Genomic DNA, 27,961 nt, shown 5'->3' on the forward strand with positions numbered 1-27,961 from the left:
GTAGCAAGCTGGGTGGTAGTGGTAGGAGCCGATGTGGTAGTATAAGCTGTGTTAGTGCTTGTAGGTGGTAATGTATAAGCTGTCGTGGACGGTTCGAGTGTTGAATCATCGCAACAGCAGGTTGTAGTTACAAGGGTAGTAGTATCGTCATCGCAGCAGCATGTTGTGGTTTCCTCGTTGTCGCAAGGTGTTGTGGTTATAGGCGGATGACATGTAGTCGTACTTTGTGGCTTTGAACCACAATCGTCAGTATTTGCAGAAACCGCAACATTTCTATGTTGTCCATGTTGTTTCGAACAATTGACAAGTGAAATATGGTTACAAATTTTTGCAGATTCATCAAAGTATAGGCCAGGTGCACAACGTTGACGATATGGCTGACCATTCGAACATTTGTAGAAGTGCGAACAGCTGATAGGATCGGCAATGTACGAGTCATTTTGTTCCAATGAACAGTTCGGTTTGTGTGGAACGCTAGCTGAACTAATCAATTGGATTAAGCCAAACAATAATGGAAGTAGATTTACTGTAATAGAAAAAAACGAAAAGATTTTAATTGCAATTTTTGTTTTATAATTCCTTAATAATTACAGGCTTTCATTATAAAGCACTTCAACTTGTTTCCTAAAAAGGTTTGTGTATTGAAATTTTGTCAAGCCGGCTCGCCTTTTATATATACCATAATAGAGAAAATTTCTTACAAAATGTTCAGGCGACAACAATTGATAAAGTTAATGCAGTTTTGTGGTCTTACATTAAATTTATAATTTTCTAAATTACATATATTTAGAAATTTCAAGTACTTACAAGATATAACTTATCGGAAATGCAAGACAACATACATAAATGAAAATAGCAAGCAATTTATGTAATTTTTTATAGTATACAAGTAGAAAGGTTTAGGTTTGATACAGAAATCAAGCAAAGTAGTTTACTTTAACGAATTTTCAAGCTATTTTCCGGAGATTACAGTTACGTTCGTTGCATATGCTTCCTATATTCCTTATAGAGAATAATGTAAAGTGAAATCGATAGATTAATGAGTTATCGAATATTCCGCATGCAAATGCAGATCTTTCTACCTCATCTTGGAAAATACCTATCAGTTTCTGATGATATCTAAAACTATTTTAACAGAGTAATTTATTTAAAAAACATTAAAATATTTCGGTTTTGTTCTGAAAGATAATTGATTTACTTTTAAAGCAATTTCTGCTGGAAGTATTCGAGCTACGAAAAATTAAACGTTTATTACGAAATGTCTGCGTATTTCTTTAGCAGTTTATTTAAAAAAAATGGCAAGTATTTAATTAGTGTTTATCTACACAGTCCTTCGACTTCTTGTGTTGTTAGTCATCACTCCCCAGCCAAGCACTTGAATGAAAAAGGTCCAAATAAATGGTATCATTCAGTCTAAATTTTTCACGTTTCTTTAGTGCGGTAAAATATTATTTTTGAGCGATTTTCATGAAAATGGGAAATGCTTTCCATATAGCAGCAGTTTTAAGAAGGAGTCTTGTTTAGAGAATTTTGAAATAACGAAGCAATTTAAGAAAGCATTACTTTCCATCTTTTTTCGGATGTTTGTAAACAAGCTTTATTACGTTAAGTTTTTTGTTTCTGCTTCAATTTCCGTGATTCTGTTGGTCTATAGATGAGTGTGTAAGTTTAACTTTCTTGTAACTAAAACACATAGTTTCTATTTCTGTAAAAATGAGATCAAAAATATTTTTTCAAAACTGGGTGAATAAGAAAACTGGCTATAAATCGAACATAATTGCTCATGCGCCACTGTACATAAGATTTCAAGAGTAATCTGTTATTTTCGTGTCCATGTTATAAAATAAAAAACTCACAGATTTACATTACGTGGACCTAACTAACCACTAACTATAGACTTCATTAATTTACATATAAGAATGTAATCTATGTAATTTATATATAAACTAAATGCGCATCTGACTGACGAACTGAATGAATTTGCTTATTTACATTTAAATGCTTTTCGGCCATAACGAACTAACATTCTAATCTCTTTCAGACTCTTAGACAATCAGTATATGCTCTTTTGTGCATTACAAACGTAAATGAAGAGAAGCTGCGAGTATGAAAGAAGGTGCATTAATAAATATATAAAATTGATATATCTCTGTCACCGTTAAAGCCAAATATTTCTCTTCTTTATTTAATGCAGTGACTTTTATCAGAGATAACGGCACACATAGATGTTTCAATATTTTGTTGAAATTTGAGATTAGGAGATTTTCAGGGAGTAGTACCGCTGTTAATTAGTAGCCATTTGTATGCATTATAGCTATTTGTATGGGTACAGATTCTGGTAACAGTTTCTTTGATATGATGTCGCATTCCGTCAAACAAAACACATACAATTCGAAGTTTTCAAGAGAATATGGGCATGTAAGTGGGTATGGGCGAAAAAAGACCAATCAACCAGCAGATATGTAATTTGTTTGCTTTTCATCGTCCATTTTGAAGTATTGGAGAGTTCCAATTTCTAATACTTTGACAAAATCAAAATATATGAAAAAATTTTTTACTATTAAAAAAAATTATGTTGTAATTTATTTTACTCATCTTTATCTAATTTGCTTGGCTTATTAATATATTTCACGTATTTTATCCAATTATCCATATCACACATGAATTACTTTACACGGCGTCTAAATTCATACTATATTATATTATTATTATGTTATCTATATTTTAGAATTAAACAATTAAATAAATCAATAATATATAAAAATTAGTTATTATTGGTAGCTAAATGTGCTGAACACAAAGATTGCGTTAGGCCTTGTGCATGAACTGTCAAAACTAAGTTGATCGTGCGGACGTAAACGTAGCCAAACGTTTAGTTTGCGCAGTTGTGCGTTAGGGCGCGGTTTTGGGAAACTTTTAAAATTCTTGAGTGCGTTGTTTTTGACAAACAAAATACAACACACACACTTACAAAACCAAAACGAACAAATAGAAAACGAAATCGTATGGTTTTATATATGGTGTGAAAAGAACATTCAAACGTTGTAACTGGCCAAGAATTTGTATACCTTATAGAGTTTTTGAAACTTCCTTCTGCGTTCTATATAAAGGTATTGAAAAAACAATTAAATATTGATACACTGTAATATTGGGTAGACGTGGTCAATTCTTATCATTTTGGTGCACAGAAGCTACAGCATCGCTCAGAAAATACGCGTTCAAATTTTTGTATATTTATTTGCTACAGAGGTATTCTCAGTTGGTTTGGTACTGTGGGCGAGTCCTTCAAGCGATTTGGCCCACTTTGAATACCAACCTGTGTGCAAGAACTTCCAATATTTCTGGCATATTTGAGCTTGGTAGTTTTTTGCGGCTAAGGGAATGTTTACAACAGACATTACACAGACGGACAGATGGACAAGCTTAGATAAATTTAAAATTTGATGCCGATTAAGAATATATAAAGTTTGTGGGGTTTCTGATGCTTCCTTCTGGGCGTTGCAAACGTTTGACAAACCCCTCATCCTTTAGTGATGGGTATAAAAATGGAAGAACAGCTAATGAGAGCGGTTCATCAACGGTAACAATTACATAACAAACGCTTCCCGATAAGAGAAAAATTTGGAAAGCTATACGCTTGATAAAGACAAGCTCAGAATTTTCTAACGATGAAAGCGGCCTAGCCTGTTGTAGAAGCAAACTTGACTTACCGGCCCACAAGTGGAAGGCTGAGGACGATAAATTCTTAGAACTTATGTATAAATTACCAACCATAGTGGAGAGAAAAGCTGAAAAAAACCAAAGTGGGAATCATTTCTATTCTTTTTTGGCGTCAATGACCGGCAAATAGGACACAGAAGGGTAGCATGGACTTAAACTGGAACTTTTAAGCTTTGCCAATGAGAGGATGAAGGCAAGGTTGAAAAAAAATAGAAATAGTAGGAGAGGTGTTAGTAATAGAAACACATACTGAATTCTTAAAGTTGTGTCATGAGAAATGCATTTTTTTTTCATTAGAAATATTTTATTTTTCATTTATTACATATATTGCATATGCATGCAAATATTTGTTTTCATTACATTTTTTTGCTTAAATAAACTTGCGTAGATTTGAAGTTTATGTTAAATCCGTATCGGTAAATTGGGTTTTGATTTAAACAATTTTTCAAAGTATCGCAAATATGAAAGGCACTTCTATTGGCATTTAGGCTTGTTGCTTTGCGTAGCGGTGTCGTATTCTTTTTCCATAACCCTTCTTTTACCATACTGTTTGCTTCGGAAACAATTGGTGGACAACAAGACGCATCCTGCATTTGCAGAAGATTATGTAAGACAAAGGTAGCTTTTACCACTTAAGAGAGTCTTAATAGCACTCTCCAACGAAAATCGAATACACCGAACGCATTTTCGATTGTCCTTCTTCAACGGAATAATCTTTCGTTGAAAGTTTGCCTGTCTTGTGGTAATAGAATCACAGGGTAAGGCCTCGTTAGGTTGTCTCGCAGAGGAAATGCGGCGTCGATCACAAAATAGTACAGAAACTCAATATTAACGTCTGTGATGACTTTTGAGTCGGGCAGCTCTAGTCGATTTTCGACGAAGTATCTCCCAAATGGCATACAATGCCATTATCATCACTTTGGGATCCGTACGGATTCCATTTTACAACTGAGCGATAAGTATCTGCGACTTCTTTCATGAACCAAGTATCCTACAACAAATGAGAAGCTTACAGCAGTATTAATAACAATCTGTTCTTAGCAGATATGGATGATCTAATGAATATTTCGTTAACAGGTTAGCAGGTTATATATTTCAGAATTCACGCCAACGTTAAATTACTCGACGATTGCATACAGTTGAAGGTGGTCGTAAATAATTTATCGACATCTCAGTTTTAATGTAAGGATCTTACTCAGCATCGCTTTTGGTATTTGCGGCGAGGACGATAACATACCCACATCATACCCATATCTATTATCATAGTTCACGTTATTAAATCATTGTTATCCACTATCTTTTGTCGCTGAAATGTTTCTTCCAAGATTGCTGATTCATTATAATTATTATATTATTATCTATAGTGTGAAGTCGCTAGCAATAAATGAAATCGTCAAGAAATATCTTTTTCCTTCTTTTTTCGTGTTTTGATTCAAGGATATTTAAAAAAAATTATATTCCGAAGAAATGTCTCTCTCTGTTAATTTTGTACATCTCCATAAGCGTTTATGTAAACAAATGCTAACAACGCAAGCAAGCTGTGTGTTCAACGAATTTTGCGTTATGCGTTGAACACTTAAGCAATTTGAACAGGTTTCTGTTATTTTTTATTCAATTCGTATACTCTGCGACGTCATATCACGAAACTATTAACAGAATTTGGGCACACACAAATGCTAGGCATGAAAGAGGCAAGCAATTAACAGTATCACTTCTGTTATTGATAGCCAGATACACAAAAATTCCCTAAGAATCGTTTAAATTCAATTTTGAACAAAATGTTGAAACATCTATGTATTCTGTCGTATATTTAAGTAGAGAAGAGAAATATATGTAGTTTTAGCATAGGTAAAGAGATATTAATTTCATATCTATTAATGGATTTTCTTTCATACTTGCATCTTCTCTTTATTTAACTGTGTAATGCCCGAAAGAGCATGTGTTGATTCTCTAATGTTAGCGTGTTATGGCCAAGAAGCATTGAAATGTAAATGAGCAAATTCAGTCAGTTAGCATTTTGTTTGTTTGGAGGGTGTGTTTCTTATCGAAATAGTATACGTAAATAAATTTGTTTAATGTGTTGTATTCAGTTAAGCGATTTTACCCAGCATATTAATGCTTTTATTTATATATGAAAATATTTGAGTCGAGAGATAAATGTAATAAATGAATATCTAAACTATAAATAATGTAGTAATAAAGTAAAAAGTTAACTTTTCTAGTTATTTTCTTTTATGCAAATGATGATAATTTTGAAAAACGGTAAAAAGTGAAAAATTCCGAAAAAAAAACAACAAAAAGGTAAAAGTGAAAGCGTAGAGTGTTACGTTTATTGTGTAAATAAATTAAAGGGTTTTAATCTTTTATTTTTGTGGAATTCATCCTTCGTCTACGAATGTTAGTTAATTTATTAAAAATTCGAATAAAACAGTAAAATAATTTAACACTTAATTAGATGCGAGAGTTTTTCTTTTGTCCTCATGTCGTTTTCTGGCATACATACACATGCCTATACCCTCAGATATTGACTACCTGTTCTATACAAACAAAAAAACAAAACAAAAAAAACGCAAATAAGTATTGAAGAAGCAAAAAAAAAATAAAAAAATAAAAAAAGAAGCTAAGAAATACAGTAAAGCAATAACAAAATTGATTTGAACGGATGTGTTTGTGTAAGTGAATGCGCCTAAATAAATGTTTGTAACGATTGTGTAAGTATATCAGTCAACAGAAACAAGTTCTAACCATTCCATGTACAAAGAAGAAAGAAAAGCAAAGCCAAAACTAAAACTATAAGGAGAGGGAGAGTTTGATTCGTTGCTTTTTCAAATTTTCAATTCTCTCGGATGGTATTAACAAGTGTGCGAGACTGACGTTCTGGGCGAGCGTATTCAGCTTGTTAAAAACGTTAAAAACATAAAATAAACGATTAAAAGAAAAAAAAAAAAAAAAAATAAAAAACAAAAAAAACAACAATAACCACATTTACGTATATTTTATTTTATTTCATATATATAAATGTATTTTAAAAAAATTTTTTTTTTTTTTATCGTTAAAAAACTGAAAACCGAATGTGACCTTTTTTTTTAACAACTTCTCAAAATGATCTCATTGTGTTACTGGTTTCCTCTCCGAATTTTCACCGCGATTTCAAAGAATTCTTCAACTTGAATGCTAAAATTTTGTTAACAAAAACTTTGATAATAAGTTACTTAATTAATATTCGAAAGCATTACTGACGATACAGATTTTCGCTTGAAGGTAAGTTAAATAAGTTTTTTTGTTTTTTCCTTACTTTGCCATTGTGTATTTGACCGTTTTACGCTTCAGGGCTAACGGCTACATTATCTTTTTTGAATATTTATTTCAATGAACGAGGCAGAGGCACACACAGAGTCAGAGTTTGAGTTAGGGTTTATAAAAGATTTTTCGTTCGCATCGAAGAATCGAGAAGAATTCAACTACAATTTGAAATTTGGTTTTATTAAAAATCAATTATCTTATTTTAAAGGATAAAGTTTACATTTATATTAGTTTGAAAGTGTTCGCAATATAATGACATGAGACAAGTAAAGATAGGGAACTACTTTTGTATTAATTTTATCATTTCCCGCTTTTGCGGTTTCCTGTATAAGCCAACATCAAATATAATTAAACAAGAAATTTTCTTAACAGTTATTGAGTAACTTTGTATTAATTGCTCTCGCTGGATTGTTGATAAGGGCGGTCAATTTAATGTTCGCATTATTAAAATTGCAACTGTGACTCATTTACTACTTATTGCGCAACACTTTTCATAACCTATTCACACTCTCTGGTAATAAATGTCTATATTTCGATTAAGTTGGAAATTTCAACTACATTGATCAGTTCTTTATCTGTCTAGCTGTTAAACGTTTCGATCATTTCATTGAAAATATGGAATAAATATATTATTATTATTATTATTATTATTATTAATTTTGCCAGAGAAATAAATTCTAAGACTAGACTCTTAAAGCACTAGCATCTAAGGCTATCGCCTTTTATTAAAAACTTTACTGCACTTGAGATTCGAACCCACGACAATTGAGTTGGTGGTCGAGATTCCTTGCCTTCGGCCACTTTGGCGGCTTATAATTATATCTTATCATGCGTTATTGTTCATTGGAACATCAAGTCTGGCATTACACATTAAAGCCTTACTCACTATGTAATGAATTTGCTGTCTCTTATTAGAACAGTATCCTGATATGGCGAAGAACAAACTAATAGAATTTGAAAAAATCGTATCACCCATATTAACTGAAATTCGGCTTAACTTAAGAGACGTAACTTGTAACGATCCTTATGCCAAGGCGTTTGTAATATAGAATAGAATTCCCCTTCCATTCCGCATTCCAAGCATTTCAGATACAATATTTAATATTGAAAATAAAAATTAGTGTTTCGAGGTGCGAAAAAATCGTCTAAAAAAGCTATGCTAGGCTAGCATTACACACTAATAGCGTTTTCACAGTTAAACGTAACAATGTGATTAACTGCGTTTGTGCAAAAAAAAAGAAGATTAATTTCGATGTTTGTTTTTGTTTTCAACTTAATGTAGTTTTTATTTTAGAAATTTTATTCTACTTCCTCTGTCACTGGGGGGAATCTCTTGTTTCTCATTCTACGTTAGTCATAGAATAATGAACGAAATTATGAGAAGAAGAGAAATGTTATATATATGTTATATATGTATATGAATATATATTCATATATATATATATATGAAAATAATTAACATCTTGTAACTAAAATACATAATAGTTTTTAAAGAAAATATATACATATATGTACATGTTGTGTATGCGGAAGAAACAATATTTCGCGCATGCATATCTAATCAATGAAATAATTATTTTATAATAATATATATAATACTTAGTATAAATTTCGGCATATGAGCTCTGTACAGCGCGTCTTTGATGTGGTAAGCGGTAAGGAAGTAAAGAGAAAGAACGAAAAAAACGGAGTATTTCGCGCAAAACTGTGCCAATTCCCAGTTAACCAAAGTGTTGTCTTCTGCGCAGAAGCCAACGTTTTTTATTTCAATCGTCACAGAAGCGTAAACGGTTGCCAGTTACGTTTCAAAAATCAATTTATTTATGATAATACGGTGAAAATTTGTTTATAATGACATAATGAAAAATTCAAAAAACTTGCCAAAGTTAGAGAGCCTAGGGAGAAGCAAGATGTGCTCAAAATTCGCTCCAGCTCTGGTTGTGAACAAGCCCAATTCGGTTCGGCTTTATCAATTATTTCGTCTGACGATACCGCTAACCTCATTTTGTAAAACCGTGTGCCCCAGCATGATATATAGATATAACATCGCGTGAGTACGTAAACTAAAGTAATGTAGTCTGAAAGACATCCATTGAAAGCTAATAACAACGATAAAGATAAAAAGCAAAATTCGGAACAAATTAGACTGAACCGAAACCCAAGAAGCTCCTCGTAACAAAGAAACTCTTCTTTTAGTTTAATATTTGTATAAGTAAAAGGGAGTGCAAGTCAATCTCTGTCGACTGCCTACTAAGGGGCTTCGCTTGTGAACGAGCAAAATATGAAAGAAATATTTGATAAATGACACAACTGCTCGTGCAGTGTCATCAACAGAAAGTAATTGAACTAAACTATGGACAGCTATACTCCAGCCAGAAGAATTTAGAGAGATGGCCGCATTCGTTAGACCAATCGATTTATAGTGATTTTCTCAACCCGGCCAGAATCATTGTCTGCCATGAAGATTGACTGAATCAAATTTTGATCACATTGTTCCATGGGAAAAAAGTGTAGGTTTTCATATTTTCCGATGAGAGTTGGTTCATAATAATAATTTGACGAAGTAAGTGTATGTTCTGCGCCCGATTTTATAAAGAGATCCCGTGAAAAGTATGCCTTTACGACGAACGAAGAGTTGCCCTAGGCCCTGGTGTATAGGGAAGTATTTATGATGTTTATACATGTATATATTTAGAAGTAAAGTTTCTTTACTCAGCATAGTGAATCTTTTGCTGATGATTTCCTGAATTCGAGAAGAGGAAGAGGAAGAGGAAGAACAAGATCGATTTTGAATCAATATGGCGGCGAATGGTATCGTCTATTGGAAAATCGCCTCGGTGTCTATGGTAACTAGGATCACTAGGACCCACCTTAGGCCTAAAAGTCAGCTACGAGTGGCGACTTCTTGATCAGCCACTGCCGGAAATTGAGCCAAAATGCCAAAATGACATTCAAACATGTACTATATTTGGAAACAAAGATAGAATCATGTATAATCTTAGGGCGTTGAAGACACATCTGATTAATACAATTTAAAGCAATTTTTTTTTTTAAATTTAATTATAACAAAAAAAATACGAGAAAAATTGAACGTTGGACACAAATAAATGCCACTTCTCATTCTGGGCATGAGCAAGAGCTCGACGGGGAAGAGAACGACAAAGACTTTCTTCTAACTTATTCTTCATTCGTGATGTGCTGTCGTTTACAAAGCGAAACATGACATAAATAGGTTTTTAAAACGATTTGTGATTTGCGGAACATGAGGTTCATACGCAAACATTGCAAGATTGGAATTTTTTCTTCGCCAAAGGTAACATTAAATAGCAGTTAAAGTTTCATAAATAGGGGGAAACTGGACTTATGCGAATGAAATCTGGATGTTCTTTGGTCACGAAACTAAAGCAAAGTGCACAATGCTCTGAAAAGGAAATGTGTTCTGAGTGAATTGAAATGATTACAAATTTGAAATTACTCAGCATTTTCTTAGCAAGGGATAGAAAAAAAATTTCGAAGCAACGAGAAAGAAGCATTTTCTCCTGAAGAGCTACAATAGCTACCCAGTTTGTTTAAAGCAATACTAGAATTCGCATTCGAAACGAATCGAAAAATCTTTCGTCATAAAAGCGAAAAGTGAGGAGTGAAATTTTAATAGCATACCACTCGGAAAGTAAACAAAATGATGAACGAGTCAGTTATGTCAGTTTCTCTGTAAAGAAGTAAACAGTTTTCATTTCACTTCTTTCGCAATGCCGCGAGTATAGACTTTTATATGATTCTTTCAGTTTTTGCGTACGGCATGTGACAAAGTGAAAAGATTTTATGCAAAAAAAAAAAGAAATGAAATGAAATGAAATTTGCCAGGAAAAGCAAGAAAATTGTCATTCAACTCTTTTGAAACAATGAGAACTGACCTCGGGCATGTTAAATGGAAGAGTTTTAAAAATAACCATTAAATGGCAGTTGCAGTCAGTGTCCTATTTGTTGTTTAAATTGTTGTTTTTTTTTTTATTTTTTGCTTTATTTTTTTTTTTTTTGTGTGTTAAGATGTATTTTAATTTTAAAAATAGACTGGTGCATGAGTGTGTTTGCATTGTAAATTTGTTTGTTAAAGCTTAGCTCTTTTTTCATTTTTGTAAAATCGAGCTTACCATGACATTTGCAGTAACACTCAGAGATATCGTTAAATACAATTTCAATTGTATTGTGATTGCGAGACAATACCCAGCGACTCATGCACAAGTTGGAAGCTATAATTTTTATATATTATAGCGAATACAACAAATACAAATTTATAACCATTTTACCGATACAGTTGGTGCGACCTAAGGTTTCCAAGTAAATGTGAAATAAAGGAAACCGTTCAAAGCGTTTATTTTGTTAGATGATTGGAACACTACTACACATTAATTGTGCAAATAAAATTATTACTTACTTTCTACTTCTTCCAATTTTCCTCAAATAAACGCTTTTTGTCTCCTCTCTTTCTCGCAAACATTTACTTTACCTTTACAGCAGATTTCAATTATATGAAATGCTTACTTTTCTTATTTAGTTTAATTCATTGAAAATAATCTTTGATAATTTACCAGTCCGCACAAGTGCGCAAAGAGGCTTCATCAACTACATTTTTTAAACTGACAAATCTGCAGTGCTGTTTGTTGCCTTCGCTCTGGTGTGCGCCATGCATGTATCAAGAAAGCACATGCTAGAGAATGTGTGCATACACGCCAAATGGCAAAATACGTCTAGTGTTTGTAAAATGAAAGGTGTCTTCTACCACTTTGCTAAATATAAAAATATATGATTATTATTATTATTATTATTATTATTATTATTATATAAATATTAAGTTGACGGAGAAAGTTCTGTCCTGTCTTAGTGCCTGCATTTAATTTATCTTAATATTCAGCCTACCTCCTGTTTAAATATAAGCGAGCTAGTGCCAATAACTTTGATCATGGTAAGTATAAGATGGCAGTGCAAAAAGTGCATTTAAAGCATTGCCTTTGGTCCGAGTTTCAGAGAGGAAACAGAGAGCATTGGAAGTGAAGTTATAAATCTTCGAACCTGCCCAAAAGATAGTTTGCCAAGTTTCATTCCGAAAATTTCAGTCTCTTTTTCCTGTCCACGTTGGAGAGCAACTTACCCCTAATCTTTGCAATTGCAAAACAATTCCCTGTCCATCATTCTTCGATCTTCAAATTTGAATGTTTTACTTAAAATATGAAAGAACTTTCCCACCAATCCAACACACGTATACGTATATAAATATATACCTACGCATATGGGTAGATTCGAAAAACTATACTGTGCTTGTTGTTTAAGATTTAATATACCAAGTAATATTTGTCGCGGTAATATATAGCAAACATCGTTAAGTGTGTGATTCTTTCTCTATTTAGCTTCGGAAAGCTACCTATAGATCGCAAAGCATTTTGGAATACAAAAAGTTCAAGAAAATTAAATGAAAATTTGACAAATATATATGTTTAATAAGCACCTGTGGTGAATTTCAGATCGATAAACTTAGAATATGGATTATCCCTGAGGCTCTATTATGATTCTTGGGCCGTTTTGTTCAGGAAAAATGGAGGTATTTTAGCTCGCGTTGTCCTCGGCATTGAATAATTCAATTTCCTTTGATTTCGATCATTCTCACAACTGACGAAAAAGCGTTGATTAAATCGATTAATATTCAGCCAAAATTGGACCATATCTGGGAGACAATAAATCACTTAATACTTACTTCGTTGCATCTAAAGTTAACATATATTGGTAATTTATGTGTACGCTGTGCAAATATGAATCTCAAGATTGAATTTAGATCCCGGATAAAAACATAGATACTTTTAACAATAACGATACCAAATACAAAAATGCAAATGCGAACGTGATGAACAGATTTGTGCATTAAAGGCCACACACGAATATAAAATGAAATGTGGTTACTCAAGATAGTAAAACATTATTTCATGCACAAGTATAAATATCCGCAATTACGATGCGACTTAAACTAGGTTTTATGCTCTTCTCTGGCATATTTTTCTTTCTTGATAATGCTTGTCTCCGTGATAATTTCGTGCAGATGTAGTCAAAGTTTCATATTTCAACCTTTTTTTTTTTTGTTTTCCTTTTCTTCCCTTCTTCATAAATTACTCATTCACTAAGGTATCGAATAGTGCAATTAATACATCAATCAATAATTCCTGGGACAATTAAAGAAAACAATTTTTTTTTTTTTTTTTTTTTTTGTAGAACTCAAAATAGTCTCCTCCAGGTGTGGTAAAATCAATTCAATGATTGTCGAATGTTTTTTTATGGAACGATTTATCATGACCTCTTTCACCTTGCATCCAAATACTTTTCCTTTCAGTATCCCTTTGAAATTTACGGATAGATAATATTGGCTGCAGGCCACATCTGGAGATTTAGCTCAGTGTGACAAAACGCAGCATATGGTTGGAAAACAACTTTCCCACGCCTAAATTTTGAATGCAAAACCCATTATCTTCTGAAGCCTTTAGGATGCTTTAGTCATCCCTTGCAATTTCACTTTTTCATTATTGAGAAGGATTTTCAGTATTTTTTCATTAATATTTTCTGAATTAATGACAAAAAAAGCAACTTTGTGTCACTCCCGACAATTACTGATCGACGTATTATACTTAAAATTAAAACAGAGTCAACGATAAAGTGTGTATTAAAGTAGATGTGTCGTCAACATGTATTCAAGTGGTAGTATTAAAGTGGTAGGATTCCTTGATTTAGAGTGCAGAACTGTAAGTAAATGAAGAAACGAAAAATTAAATATCAATAGCTTAATAGAAGAGATTAGTTAAGTTGGTTCAATGGTTCGTTCAAAAATTGTCTAAAAACCATATGAAAATAAAGTTGAAGTATGAGGATAGGCCGCCAACACTGCTATTTGAAACACAACCTTACATAAGTACATGTAGATATATAATGGCAAAGGGGGTAATTAAAAACCCCGATCATATTGCTTAAAATATTTTCGATGTCTTGACGATCAACGCACGAGTGACTGACCGTAACGAAGGCGAGTCAGCGAATTATCCCGATCTGATATGCCGCAACGAGATTGATGTATTTTTTTGGAGAATCTCTGATGAAAAGAGTGTCGCTAGTGTTACAAACGGAACGAAAAAAAGTATTATACTCGCTTAGCAATAGCCATAACAATGCCGGAAATGTATGCTTATGTTTTATGACGATTATCAAGGATGTAGTCTTTGTAATAAAATATTGTTTACTTCAGGAAGCATTAAATTGTTTTTTTTTTTTTTTTTTTTTTTCAAGTTATTCCTTCTTTTTGTTTTCAAGCTGACCCAATTGTTGCAGACATGCTTCTAGCAATCCACGCACAGAGCATAAATAATTAGAAAATCGAAACATGCTTGCAATTTTTTCCATAAATGAAATAAAAACCAACTTCACCTTACTGCGTTGAGTAAGAGCAAATACAGTTCAATAATTCGTGCATCTATTACTTGTTCAGTAAAGCGCTTTGAAGTAGTTTTAAGTTGAAAATTGATTATAAAGAAAACGAGTTTCAAAAGAAAGGTGTGAAATTTATTGCATATGAGCAGTTGATTTACTTTACTTTAATTAATTTTGATGCATTTTAAGTAGCCGCTAATTTTATTACTGCTTGCATTAATCAATACTTTTGCAATTTAAAACACATTATGTACATATATATATATATGTGTTGCAGTCATAATCGAGAAAGTTTCCAAACGATGATCATAAAGACTAAGACGCGTTAGACAACTCTTCGGTAATTGCCATTTTTAGTCTTAAGGGTCCTCGTGTTACCTTCTTAATCCTTAAGAATGCCTTTCTTTGTTTCTCTGTTCAATTCATTAACATGACATATTCGTATTCATAGTTTACATTATATTTGAGAATTCGGATCGACTTTTACGCGCTCTAATTGCTAATGCCTTGTCGCTAACGAATCTGTTCCTTCGTTGTTGATACTCAAATATAAGATTTGGAGATTTCGTAAAGTATCTTGGCGTATAGTCTTGATCAGAATAAGATACCATCTCGGTTTTCCATCATCCCATGCCCGTACTCCCGTCCATTTGACCATTGGGCATAAAATTGATTAAAATCTAGCATGTATATATATGTATGTACGTTTTTACAGTTGATGAGTGCAGACAAATTTTAACATTGGCAGTGATCTCTCAATTATATTTATGAAGTTCTTACGTGGTATTAAAAATGCCTGTAAGGTAACTATAGCTTCTCTTTACCATATTTCGTTTTAAAACCTTAGCGTAATTGGCAAAGCGCCATGAAAGAATTGGATTTTTCACCCACAATAATCCAAGTCAGCTCATTTAGATTCATTTAAAACAGTTTTTATTGCTTTGCTTTTAAATATTTACAGGAACTGGTTTTTCTCACCCGCTTTTTGAATCATAGGGTGAGGCTTATTTATCAGAAAATCCAATGATTTTATGCTAATATTTAAGGACGAGGAATATATCAACTTTTTTACTTTTACTTTTACATAGCCTATACGTAGGCAACGCGGATAGCATATATCCGCTGATCAGCAGTGAAAATGGCCGATTGTGTCTACTACAATAACAAATAGGCAGTACGATGTCGAAAGCAGGAACCACTGAATGAATAGTTGCAAGATATCTACGCTCATTAATAGCTCCTTGGAGTTGTATGCAGATTTTGCGGAAGAATGATTCCGATAGCTACATTAATGGGTATCGAATCAACAAACTAAGAAGAAATTATATTTAGGTTTGGCTAAATTTCTTAAATTCCACTATTATCGCTAGTATATTTTAGAGTATGCTCATCTTAGAGGCTTATTTAGAGAGTCAGCACATAGGGCGACTCAAGCTGTTTTCAGAGGCTACTGCCGAAGATTTGACCATCGGATCGCTTGATCTTTCAAAAGAATATTTTTATTTTTGATATCGATTGGTGATAAGATATGACAACGAGCAACAACTTCTAACAAACCACTTAGGTTAGCCGGAGTGTAGTAAAACATAATGAACGAGAGTTTTTCATATTTTAATGCTTGTAGCATCTCAATTATAATTTGTGCTTAATCTAAGATAAAAATCGCGAAGAATCGTGCCTATATTTGTGGATATCGTTTTCCAACTATAGGTTTGTTTGCTGTGTATTTGTTATGTCATTGTATCGAGCCTACGATTCTGTCAGCTAACTTCCAATGGACTTCAACGTCCTTGTGCTTAATCTTATTGCACAGTGTCTTAAGCTCGGTTTAACTAACTTATATGTAGATTATACCTAACTTGAAGCTATCTTAACCTAACATATACTACGTATGTTATACATTTTTTTGGTTAGCGCATGTATTCATTTACCAGCAAATATGTACTACTACAATAACTTTAAAAATAAGATAATATTTAAATACTATCCACACATTAAGTGCATGTCCCATGCAGTAAAGCTTGTAGGAACTTATGACCTATGTTCATCTCTAGGCGATTATCGTTTGCCTACTTGCTTTCTCTCTTAATAATAAACGATGTTGCCTCCAATTCACGACAATGATTACAAGTGTTATACAAACAGTTAGGGTCGTGAAGAAAAATTTGTCATAAAATTGCTTATGATTGTTACGATATATGTGAGAAACAATGATTTTCGACCAAGAGGACGTTATGAAATGCGTAATTACGGAATTTGTGCACGACGCGCAAACAACTAACGTGCAAACGATTATCCAACATTATGCAAAAAGTGACCGCTATAGTCGCTCAAATACAAAGGTTAGCGTGACCGTTTTCTTTTCTTGATTATCGCGGTATTGTGTGCAATGAATTTCGTTCGCAAGCCGAAATTATTAACAGGAAATATTGTTTGAGTATTATGAGGGCGATGAGGTTGATTTGGAAGAGTAATTGAAGATGTTTTCTCATTCAATAAACAAATTCACATCACATAGTAACATATTTGAGGCTGATAGCCACAGGAAAGCTGTCAATGCTGCAACTAAAAAAATAATAATAATAATGGAATAAAGTTTTCCGAGTTGATTATGGATTCGGCTATCGAATTATCCATTTCGCAACGCGCAAAGCGTAAAATATGCGATTCTGTGTTTTTCAAGTACAGCAAAGGGAGGCATTTTTAGTGTATAATCTTCGAGGAAAAATCATGTGAAATAATGAACTTGGAATGCTATTTTTATTATCTTGGGATTGCAGGCGAATAGAGAATAATAATCAAAACTTATATTTCGATACGATCGACTAAATCGCTCCTACAATTTTCATTGTTTTCACTTCAATTTTGTTCAGTGTCTTTCAAGTAACATTCTCTAGAGAAAAGCATGGAAATTAGCTTAAAAAAAATTTGTTATTAAAGTGATGCTGTGTTTGGGCGAAATTTGTATTTCTGTAATTCTATTTTTCTTTTTTTTTCGATTCGAAAATTTAGATCCGATAGCTTATGAATGCCCACAAGAAAATCGGCTGTGCTGTCATATTATTCTCTTTAAAAGCATGTTTAGTGATTCCGACCTGTCTTTCCGACCGTCTGCTCTTTTCAAATCTGTTAAAGAGGTATCCCCCAAATCCTCAATCTCGTCCTTCAGCTTCTTATGCAGTTGCATTGTTGAGCGATTTTACATTCTCAAGCTTTTTCCGTTTCCTTAAAAACCCGAATAAATGTCTTTGCTATTTTATTTTTGTGTCTTCATTACATATCTATTAAATTGTGCTTGTTTTCCCTCTGACAATCTGTCAAGTGCACCTTTCTCCAACCCACTCAACTTATGTACGCTTGTTATCTGAAAAAAATTTTCCATTTAATCTTTTTTTTATGGCAAAATGCGTACTCATTTTTTTTCCCCAATATATATTTATATGTATTCAGAACTTAAAAAAAAAAAAAAAAAAAAAACAAAAAATGCCTATAAATAAAAAAATTTTCCATTACACTCTCTATAACATTTTGCCAGACATTTAGTGCGTGATTCTGTTGATTTGTGCTTCAATAATTTTTTCGCCTCCTTAACTTATGAAGATGGAGGGGCGATGCTGTTCCTAAATAAAAAATTGCCGGCAATTTTACAAATTCTTTTAATATACCGTAAATGAATAAAGAAAAAAACAACAAAAAACATTTAATTGAACTTGGCTAATTTGTGAGTCAACTCCTCCTCTTCCTCAACCTCCTTTTTGTTAAAGTTCGTAACAGCAACTATTTTTCGATTTTCGTTTCGTTGGCGGTAAAAAGAAATTTTATGTAAATTGGATACAATTTTAAAACATTCGAATGTTTTCAGCGGAAATTATCGAGTGCGGTTTAAAATAGAATCTCTTTCAATATTCAAGAAAATCATTCAATCATTTTTATTATAACGCGGAAAACAAGAGACACAACTTAGCTGATACACAAAAAAAAGATGGGCGTCAAAATTTTTGTATTATCAGCTGGCAATTACTTTACATTTATATTATATTTAAAAAGCGCAACAGAGCCAAGTCATTTCGAAAAATTAAAGAACAAGGCGGACTGTAGCTGAAAGCAATACCAATTATTCGTGAGGGCATTATTGCCGAATTTTTCCGAGTAATGAAAACGGGTTCAATTTGAAATTAAATTCGACTCGTTTTGAATCCATATATATATACACGTTTTTATAAGTTTCATGATGATTTCGTATACATGTGGCTTTCAGGCGATTTATTAGGTGGTTGCAAAAATTTTAATCAGCGACTTTTGCAGGTAGAAATGATAAAAGACAATTAAGCAAGTTATATTCGACGGGGGACGAATGTCGCATACCCACCATTATGCTTTTCGCATTTCACTCTTCAAGTTCTTTTATTTGACACCCATATCGGTGATATTATTAAGAAAAAATTAATCGCGGTATCTACCATATTCATTTTAGAATTAACCCATTTGTAGACCGATAATATATCTCGATTTGAGATATTTACAAAATAATTTTAAACAAGGCATAGAACCTCAAAAAAGTGAAAAAAATAAAATTTAATTACTTGTAATTTTGTGTGGGCGTGGTCGATTGTTTTCATTTTTAAACGTAGAGAATGAAGTGTTGCGTAAAGTAAATGTGAAAAATTTCACTTCTATAACTTTAACAATTTCCCAGTAACAAGGAAAAATCCAAGGAATTTTTTTTAAAAAAACCGAGTTGCATTCAGTTTACGCTCCACTGTTCGCTTCTGCTCTGACCAATTTGGCCCGTTTTTAATACCAAGCTGCGTTCAAAACCTTCCAAAGTTCCTACCAAATCTAAAGTCGATATCTTCATTTTTGCGATCAGGAGAGTGCCAACGACACATACCTCACAGACACGTAGACGGACAGACATGGCTAAATAAAGTCAGAATTTCACGCTAATCAAGAATATATATACTTTATAGGGTCTTTGAAGCTTCGTTATGGTAAAAAAACAAAGTGATTATACCCCGTATCTTACGAGAGTGGGCATAAAAAATGGGAAATGGGTAGTGTACATAACGGATGAATTCGATGCTTTTGACCTTTCTCTACATAAAACAACAGTTTTCCATTTAACATAGCACTCAAAGTTCTTCTTCTTCTTCCAAATTCATCATTGCTGTTGTTTATTTCAAGAAACCTGCTGCCGAAGCCCAACGCGTTCATAGGCTTATGGTGATGCAGCTCCATCATATCACAATTGTCGGCTTAGGTTTCGGTTTCAAGGGACAAAAATACCCGAAAACAATGAATTGCAAGACAATATTGGACGAAAACTCAGCTCAAACTCTCAAAGAACTTTCGAACAGTTTAGCAATTGACGAATCCAGTATTTCTAGACGTTTACCGAAAAGACCCAAAAGAAGAAGAAATGGCAACCTCGCAAATCCACTGAAAATGCCATTTTCGCCACTTGTTGCAAGAGTTGTTCGGAATACACTGTGGCAGCTCGAATGGCAAGCTCTGCCATATTCAGCGTATTCATCAGACATGCAGCCTCCTGATTACCGGCACGCAAGTCCGCAAAGTTGAACAAGTGCGAAAATGGATCGCTGGATGGTTCGCTGCCAAACCAATAAAAGTTCTTTCAATTTGATATCGTCATGTTGGCAAGAAGATTGTGATTTGTTGTAAAAAATGATGGAAACTATTTTCATTGATATATGTATTTTAGCAATTTGCTACAATAAATGCCTTTTTCAAGGTGAAAAGTGATCAAAATTTTTGCAAGCACCTACTAAAAGAAAGAAAGAAATGAATGGATTGTTGATTAGCAGGATATTTCTCAACTATTTACCAGAGTCGAAGAAGCGAGTAAAATAATTCCGAATTCGAAGTCTATTGTTGCGGTTATCCTCCGATTTATGCCCTACTTGGTACGCACGTTTCTTGTTCGATACAATTTAAACGAAATGAGGATATCGGTTCCCTTACACCTAAGGATGTTTAGAAAAGTTTGTAATCCCAGACCGTTTCAAGCATTTTTTACATAGTTATATACTTAATAACGCAACGATCAATTCCTATCGTTGAAAATCAGAATTTCTGGTTGCTATGAGCATGAATGCGGTCAGAGACCTGGGTTTGGTGTATAAGAAAAAAAGCCTTCGCAGAATTAGCTGAACCACATAAGGGCTGATGGAAAACTGTATGAGAAGAATTTAGTTAACATTTCCACGGGCAAAGAGCTCCATGGCGACGGGTCGGAAGCGATCGCTTTCACGTTGCATTACCCGCAGGACTTGAAATGGGATAAAAATAAAGTAATCATTTCTGTTGAAATTAATATCTTGATGGAATGTTTTTTCAAGAAGTATTCGCCGTCAGAAAATCTTCTCTTATGCCCTCTAATTTATATATATACATAAATTGAATAGAAATTAAATGAAAAAAGTTAAATGAGAAAAAAATCTCATATCAAAATAATCTCGAACGTTAAACAAGGTTTCCAATCCTACCTAATAAATGTTTCGTGCAATAGAATGCCATCTATAACGGTTTAAACGAAAACTAATTATTGTTTGCGAATCTCGTTAACATATCGTGGGATACTACGTACTTTATGCAATCGTATGTAGGAAATATTTTTTAAATTCATTTTTTAAGAGGTATTATCAAGCTCAAGTTCTCCGTTTTCGTAAAAAATCAAATTAGACCTACATTGATTAACATGTCCATCTATCAGACCGTCCGTCCGGTTGTCTTTAATTTTGTAGTATGTATATAATATAATAAACATTCTTCTGATCTGAAAAAATAAAGCTAATGGCTTCGAACTTGACAAAGACGTTGGCAACTCTTGCACGCAAGTTGATATTGAAAATGTGTCAAAATGAATCGCACGGCATACACAGCTGCAGTGCAATGTGACCTGAGAAAAAAAACTGACGGGTATAAAAGATTCGATTACAGTCGAATATAATTTTCTAACTGAATGATGCGCATCCTTGCTTTTTTTTCACATTAAACAGTTCTCGGAAGAAATTATGTAAATTCAGAGGGAGATGTACATTTAATGTTTACGTTTGCACGAAAATCATCAACATTTCGCTTGTTTATACGGAGAAGTAAAAACAAAATCAAACATCCCAAATTATACAGATAGTTTATCTTTGCTTATTAAAGATGTTTAACATATCGAGAATTTTTAATTTAGGTTAAATCAGTTGTGTACCGGCGTCAAGTTAATTTTCGGGTGTATTCGTGTTGCCAAAACGCGTTGTCACATTTACGAGGAAACTTCATAGACCTCATAAAGTATATGATCTTGATCGGCATCAATTTCAAAATCGATTCAAGTATGCCGGTTCGTACGTATCGCTGTCTATCTCTCTGTCTGTCTGTGTAATGAAATTATCGGATTCAAAGAGATGGCAGAAATATTGAAAAGTCTTCGCACGCAAATGTGTACCGAATCCGTAAAAGGCGACACACAAGTTGAGAACATCTTGCCTTTCAGATTTCGTTTGCCCATTACGCGAAAACTACAATAGAGACACACAGCCACAATAAAAATTTCCACGACCACTGACGAAAACAATGAACGAAAAATCAATCACACACACATCTAATATTATAGTGTATCGAAATGTAGTTTTTCCGGTTTGCTTTTTAACTCTACTTAGGATAAAAATGGTGATTGTATAGGTGAGTCGGTCACGGTCGAATATAAATTTCACACTTGTTTAATTTAGTTTTTTTATTCTCCACTAGGTTATCAAAAAAATTATAAAATGAACAGAAACTCACATTAAGCACTTAACCGATAGCAAACACCTTGCCATCAAAAGATATGCAATCGGAATTTGGAAGCAACCGTAATAATAAAATGATAATATGCCCCTCAGTGGCCAAGAATTTAGACAACAACTCAATTGTCATCGTTTCACATCTCAAGGGCGGTAAAGTTTTCAATAAAGCCAATAGTCTGTAGCCGATGGCTAGTGCTTTAAGACTTTAGTCTTGGAATTTATTTTCTGGCTGAATGATAATAATAAAATGATAATAAGTGGGTGAAGCTCAACGCAATTAAAATAAATGAAAAAAAAAGTATCTTAACGACATAAATAAGAAATATTTTTGTTTTTTTCATCTTAGGCTTCCTAGCTAGCTGTCAGGTAGACAGACTCCTGGTTTAATAAGTGATTTATTCAGTTTTCGGGATTAACTTTCTATTCAAAACGATTGCTCGCATTCTTTAAATTGATCTGCGAGCATAAATTAAGAATATGTTGTGAGTTTCACGTGTGGTAGAGTATTCAATGCAGGCGAGTATGTGATGTAAGTTAAACAAGCAACTCTTAAATCCAAAATTTGCAAATTTATTTACACAATATAGAGACAATAAATAATTAAATGAATTAATATTGTCAAGCTTCAACGAACACGATAATTTCCCCACTCCCTTTATGCATAGTAAGGCAATCCATGCACTAGCTTAGGATCTGAGGATGTTGCCTATATGTGTGAGGCAGGATGGTGAAGTAGAAAAAAAAAAACGAGTAGTATTTGTCAACGTCTGACTGGAAAGTAAAAAGACGTGGTATGGGGGAAAGGATTGCTACAGATTGGTTGCTCCAAACGCTCGTAGCGTGTTTAAAGAGGAGAAGTCGCAGTAGCGTGCGGTATGCAGGCAATGAAGACACGTACTCGTCACCCGTCAGCCGTTTGTTACAATTGATTGACATCCTGCAGGCATGACGTAGAAGCTTCCGCATGCTTATGTGAAGTGTCGGCCGGCGTTAATGATGCGGATATCGATTGCAGTGAAGTATTTTTCGTGCGGCTTTAAAACTCTACGACTCTTGGCTGCATCTTTCAACACTTCGAATACATGGTCTATTTAGCGAACGCCATTGCGTATTCTTGGCCTCGAAATACCAGAAGTTGCCGCTTCTTTTAGATCAACACAGGAGAAGAGCTGTTCATCACTTTCCCTCTGTAAAGAGAGGGTATTGTGTTTTCTTATTTGTTCGATCCCATTCAGATAGATTTGAGAGATCGCGGTCAAGCGTATCATTCACCACGCGATGCTTACTTTGCAGGTCGATGTTTCGTACTTTCTTGTTGAGACTGGTGGTGGTTTTATGTGAAAATTCGTAAATAAGCTTTCACATTGCGCGCAGAAAGTCATTAATGGATAACAGAAAGTGAAAAAAGAGAAACAACAGAGTCTTGTTATACGCTTGTATGTAGCATACCACTTCTGTGATCAAAGACCAACCAACCAACAATATCTTCAGTAAAATTGCTGGGAATTGAATTAAAAGTCTGCACAGCATCAAATACTAACATATTGATTGAAAATTTAGTCCAAAGAAAGACTTTCTAAACCTTGCTATGCGCAAAAGTCAGATTTTTAAGCGTTTTTTTTTTAACGAAAAGTCGCCTTTTAATCACCAATAATTCGCTTCATCTGCCTGATTTAGCAGTCTCTGATTTCTACACAGTCGCGAAATGCTTTTGGCAATGAAAGAAACACGTTATGCCGACCCAGAAGTCATACCCAAAAAGTGGTAGCTTTGAAGCTCAGGCAGCTGTCAACAGATGATGACATTATAGTCGGGTTATCTTGGAGTAGCTCTGTGTATTTTAGAATGTGCGTTGATTAGAAAAATAGATTTTCACCGCTTATACGATCTCTTCTCGCTTTGCAGTCTTGCATTGAGAAGGTCGAAGCTAAGAAAAGAAAGCAAAAGAGAATTCTGTCATGCACATGACGACTTTATCAACAAAAATTAGTGGTCACTTGAGTAGACGCTTCCAATTAAAGCTTCTAATTCTATATTGCTTTGGACATGCTCGTCGTGAAATGTTCGTATGAAGAATCATTTCTCTGCGTTATTTGTTCTTAAAAGTTTTTCTGACGACTCTTTCTTCTCAACGCATTGATTATTTAAAATAGATTTAATGGCATGAGTCAACGACGACTACGCAAAAACAAAGTACGCCCATCAATTTTGTCAACAAGTTGTTATCATACTTTTTTTCCGACATATATAGGATTAGTTTTTTGATTCTCATGGGATTCTCAGTGTCAGGAAATTCGGGTGAAATTGATCAAATCTGACATGAGCATGTGTTAATTAATTTCGTTTTGTTGCTGCAATTTGTGATTGAAAGCAAAAAAGCGATTTCATCAATCGCTTCATTCATTTATCGCGATACGTGCACAAAGCTTTGACTGGAGGTGGAGAGAAACGCATGGAAAAATTTATTGTTTTTATTACTTTATCATAATTCCCGCAGGATTAGTTGTTGTCAGTTTCTCGTAGATCTTCGAAGATATCGTCAAGTGATCAAGCATGAAGCAGATATATTATGGATTTATGATTATGAGCAGCGGAATCGCTTTAGTCGTGCCAGTCGTGTCCACGCCATTTTAATAATTCATTCCTGTTTTGAAGAAAACTACAAAACACACAAATAAAGTGTTGGAACTCAAAGCATTTCCAAGCAGTTCCAAGTCGAACGCAATTGTTTTCTTTTTTTTAATCGATTCAGCGTTTATTTCACGTTCAGTTTTCCATTCGCTGGCAATTTTTAAAATCATTTCATTTATGAATTTTTTCTTCGCTAAGCAAAATAAATCATATGCGCAAGAAACGCTCAAGACAATGAGTTTAAAAAAAAATCCGTGAACATGCTTTAATGTAATTAACGGCTTTAGCTGAAACGAACCGAACAAAAAAAAAAAAAAAAAAAAAAAACAGAGAAAAGACAAAAAAAAAAAGAAAAGGAAAAACCGTAACATGACAGTCATCAACATCAACAGACTCTCACACCATATTTTAATGACTGCATTCGCAACTTAAATTAAAGCAAAACTTAATGTGGTAACAATTCCGAACAACACTATGTTGATGAGGATCGATAAGCAAACTTTAAGATGCAGAAAAAAGATACATCAACTGTTATGACAAACTTCGATGTTAATATATAACAAACAAATAATTCATTCATATATGATAATAAGAAGAAGATATACAAATTTAGTCATTTCGTTTGTAACATCGAAAAATACGCATTAAAGACAATTCTTGTTAAGCTAAGCTTTAGATTTGGCAACGATTTAATTATATCTCCCCGTTCGCGGGGCTTCTCTTGTCGCTGAAATTTTTAAAGTTTGCGCACACCTTGCCCGCAAGAGTGAAAATGCCAAGGCCTAACCTAAACCCTACATCTAAAGTTTGCTACAAATCCTTTGACATGATGTTCGCAATAAGTCCACACCTATAAATTTGGAGAGTGAGGAGCAGGCATTAAAGGTAGGTGCAACGAATGAAAAATCTTCGTTGGCCGCACGACCCGTTCAAAATGTCATTTTCAAATATAAATGGATTTGCGGCGTATATAGTATAGTAAGGCGATCGTGAGCGGGGGAGGGCTGGGTTGACCGTTCGATTCAAAGGCAATGTAATTTCTTGGCTCACTTTGTTTTTGTTAATTTCGATGTATTTCTAAATACATGGTTGAAAGAAGAAGGAAACTAAGAAGAAAGAAAATGCGTTCATTTTGCGTTTGATTTTGAAAGAAGTGTTACAGCCGCACCGAAAGCGTCGCTTGATAAGTCTTCACCTTTATATGTCCTCAAAGGTGTCTTATTCTAAATAAAAATGCAAATGGATGGGACTGACGAAGTGCATATGCATGATACGTAACCGTTTGACAAATCTAATATACCGCCGACTTTGGCTGAAGAAGACATGCATTTATGTTTGAAAGAATCTCACGTTTCAGATGCATTTTGATGTTAAGATAAAAATGTTAATTAAATCACCTAAAAATTGCACAACTTGATTATAAATTTTATTTATGTTATTTTTGCTGCTTGTAACTGTAAGTTTGAGCCGGTAATTTCATTTTTTTTTTTTTTTTTTTTTTGCAATGCTGTTAATTAATCAGGAAATTTGGATTGCAGTTCACACAATCGGTTAATTACAACGGAATCTATCAATCTCTGCTAAAATGTTTCGACGAAAATTTCGCCTGCGGAAGAGGCTTTTCTTTTCGCTCTATGCATTTGAAAATATATCCACATGGACTCGAAATGGCCAAGTGATGGTAGTAGCAGCTTCGGAGACCATCGTGCGGTTATTTTCTCTTCTCTTCCCCTGGCTTATCCAATAAGACATTCGATCATTTATTTATAAGTTACAGTGCACTTGGGGACACTAATCAATCAGGGTTCTGTGACAGACTTAACAGACTGCGTTCAAACTCAACATCGGCTTGAAAATTTTTAAGGCAATTCGTCCTCGACGAAAGCAAGAAAGAGCTGATGAGTAAAGTTCGATTGACAAAAGTTCGATAAGACAAAAGTTTTTTATTACTTAGTCCCAGCACTTGAACGGTGCATAAATTTATGCTTATGTCACAATCGGTGTATTTCTAGGCTAAGGAGCATGCACACACCTATGGGTTGCTTATCCTTACCTAAAATAATACTTTAAGAGAAATTGTAGACGCAATTCTCTCTCTCTCTCTTTCTCTCTCTCCATGCCTATATCCATATCCTGTTTATTTTCCCAGCAAGTAGTTCGATTTGTGAATTCACCTCTCAATTTCAACTTTTAGTCTCTACTAGAGCAAGAAAGAAAATTAACAAATTAACTGAGTCTTCAATTATCTGACGCGCATCTCGTGCCAACCGCTTTCAGTTTTCAGTTGATTTCTGCCTGCTTAATACCTGCTTATTATATTGCTATTACGCTGCACAACGTAACGTGGTAATGGTGCGATACTTTTATTGCATTAGCTTTAAAACATAATGGACCAAAACTCGGTCGTAAGCGTACAAAGTCCTCTATGTTGTTCAAATTATGAAACCATTAATAATTGTCAGTCTATGATACGTTCATCATATATTTTTTTATTTTAATTATGGCTTAATTATAAGAAACTTATAAAGATGAAATAAAACTCTTATTATAAACAAAATATGTATACGTCATAGAGTGTAGAAATAGTGTGTACTGGCGGTAAAAATGTAGAAAGCGTAAATATTTATTTATTTGAAGAAATTTAACAATTCAATGATCGCGTTGTAAAACTATGGATTGAAATTACATTTTGATTGAAATTTTTGGAACATGAAAGCAAGAGGGAGCGTTTAACCTTTTCTTCACGTTTACACAGAACTCCTGCAGTTTGTTCGTCTCAAAACTCTTCTTCTTAGAGAAACTTGAGAAAATTGAGGTTGTTCGTAAAGGACCGTTAGGAAGGAAAGAATCGTCATCGAATTCTCCGATATAATCTCTAGAATAAGGCGTCGTTGTATTTATTTTTTGCCTATTCCAGGGACTGTATAAAGTTCGTTCAATGTGTATAAAGCGTAAAAATATAGATCGTTAGCAGTTGATCAGTGCGAATAACAGATTAGGTCTCGATTTCTTCGTTATTTTCTTTTCCCACTCGTGCCATATTAGTT

General features: G+C 33.8%; 2 protein-coding genes across 6 annotated transcripts in view; one reads left to right on the forward strand and one right to left on the reverse strand.

Moving 5' to 3' along the window:
* The window catches only part of LOC119632646 (mucin-2-like), a 1,567-nt gene extending 874 nt beyond the window's left edge, over positions 1-693 (reverse strand). The window contains exons 1-2 of the mRNA XM_038025659.1: positions 592-693; positions 16-526 (exon numbers count right to left, since the gene is read on the reverse strand). Coding sequence (XP_037881587.1) covers positions 16-526; positions 592-601 — 521 coding nt within the window. The 5' untranslated portion in view covers positions 602-693. The remainder of the gene's footprint in view (positions 1-15; positions 527-591) is intronic.
* Positions 694-6,739: 6,046 nt separating this feature from the next.
* Positions 6,740-27,961, forward strand: part of LOC119631605 (rab11 family-interacting protein 3) — an 89,895-nt gene continuing 68,673 nt past the window's right edge. For 4 of the 5 annotated variants that reach the window (XM_038023971.1, XM_038023974.1, XM_038023969.1 and 1 more), the window contains exon 1: positions 6,740-6,981. The gene's annotated coding sequence lies outside the window, so the exon portion shown is untranslated. Of the gene's footprint in view, positions 6,982-22,629; positions 22,813-27,961 lie in introns of all 5 variants that reach the window. The other variant, XM_038023970.1, reaches the window with a different exon arrangement.

Source organism: Glossina fuscipes, unplaced genomic scaffold, assembly GCF_014805625.2.
Source record: "Glossina fuscipes isolate IAEA_lab_2018 unplaced genomic scaffold, Yale_Gfus_2 1, whole genome shotgun sequence".
In the NCBI taxonomy this organism is placed as follows: domain Eukaryota; kingdom Metazoa; phylum Arthropoda; class Insecta; order Diptera; family Glossinidae; genus Glossina; species Glossina fuscipes.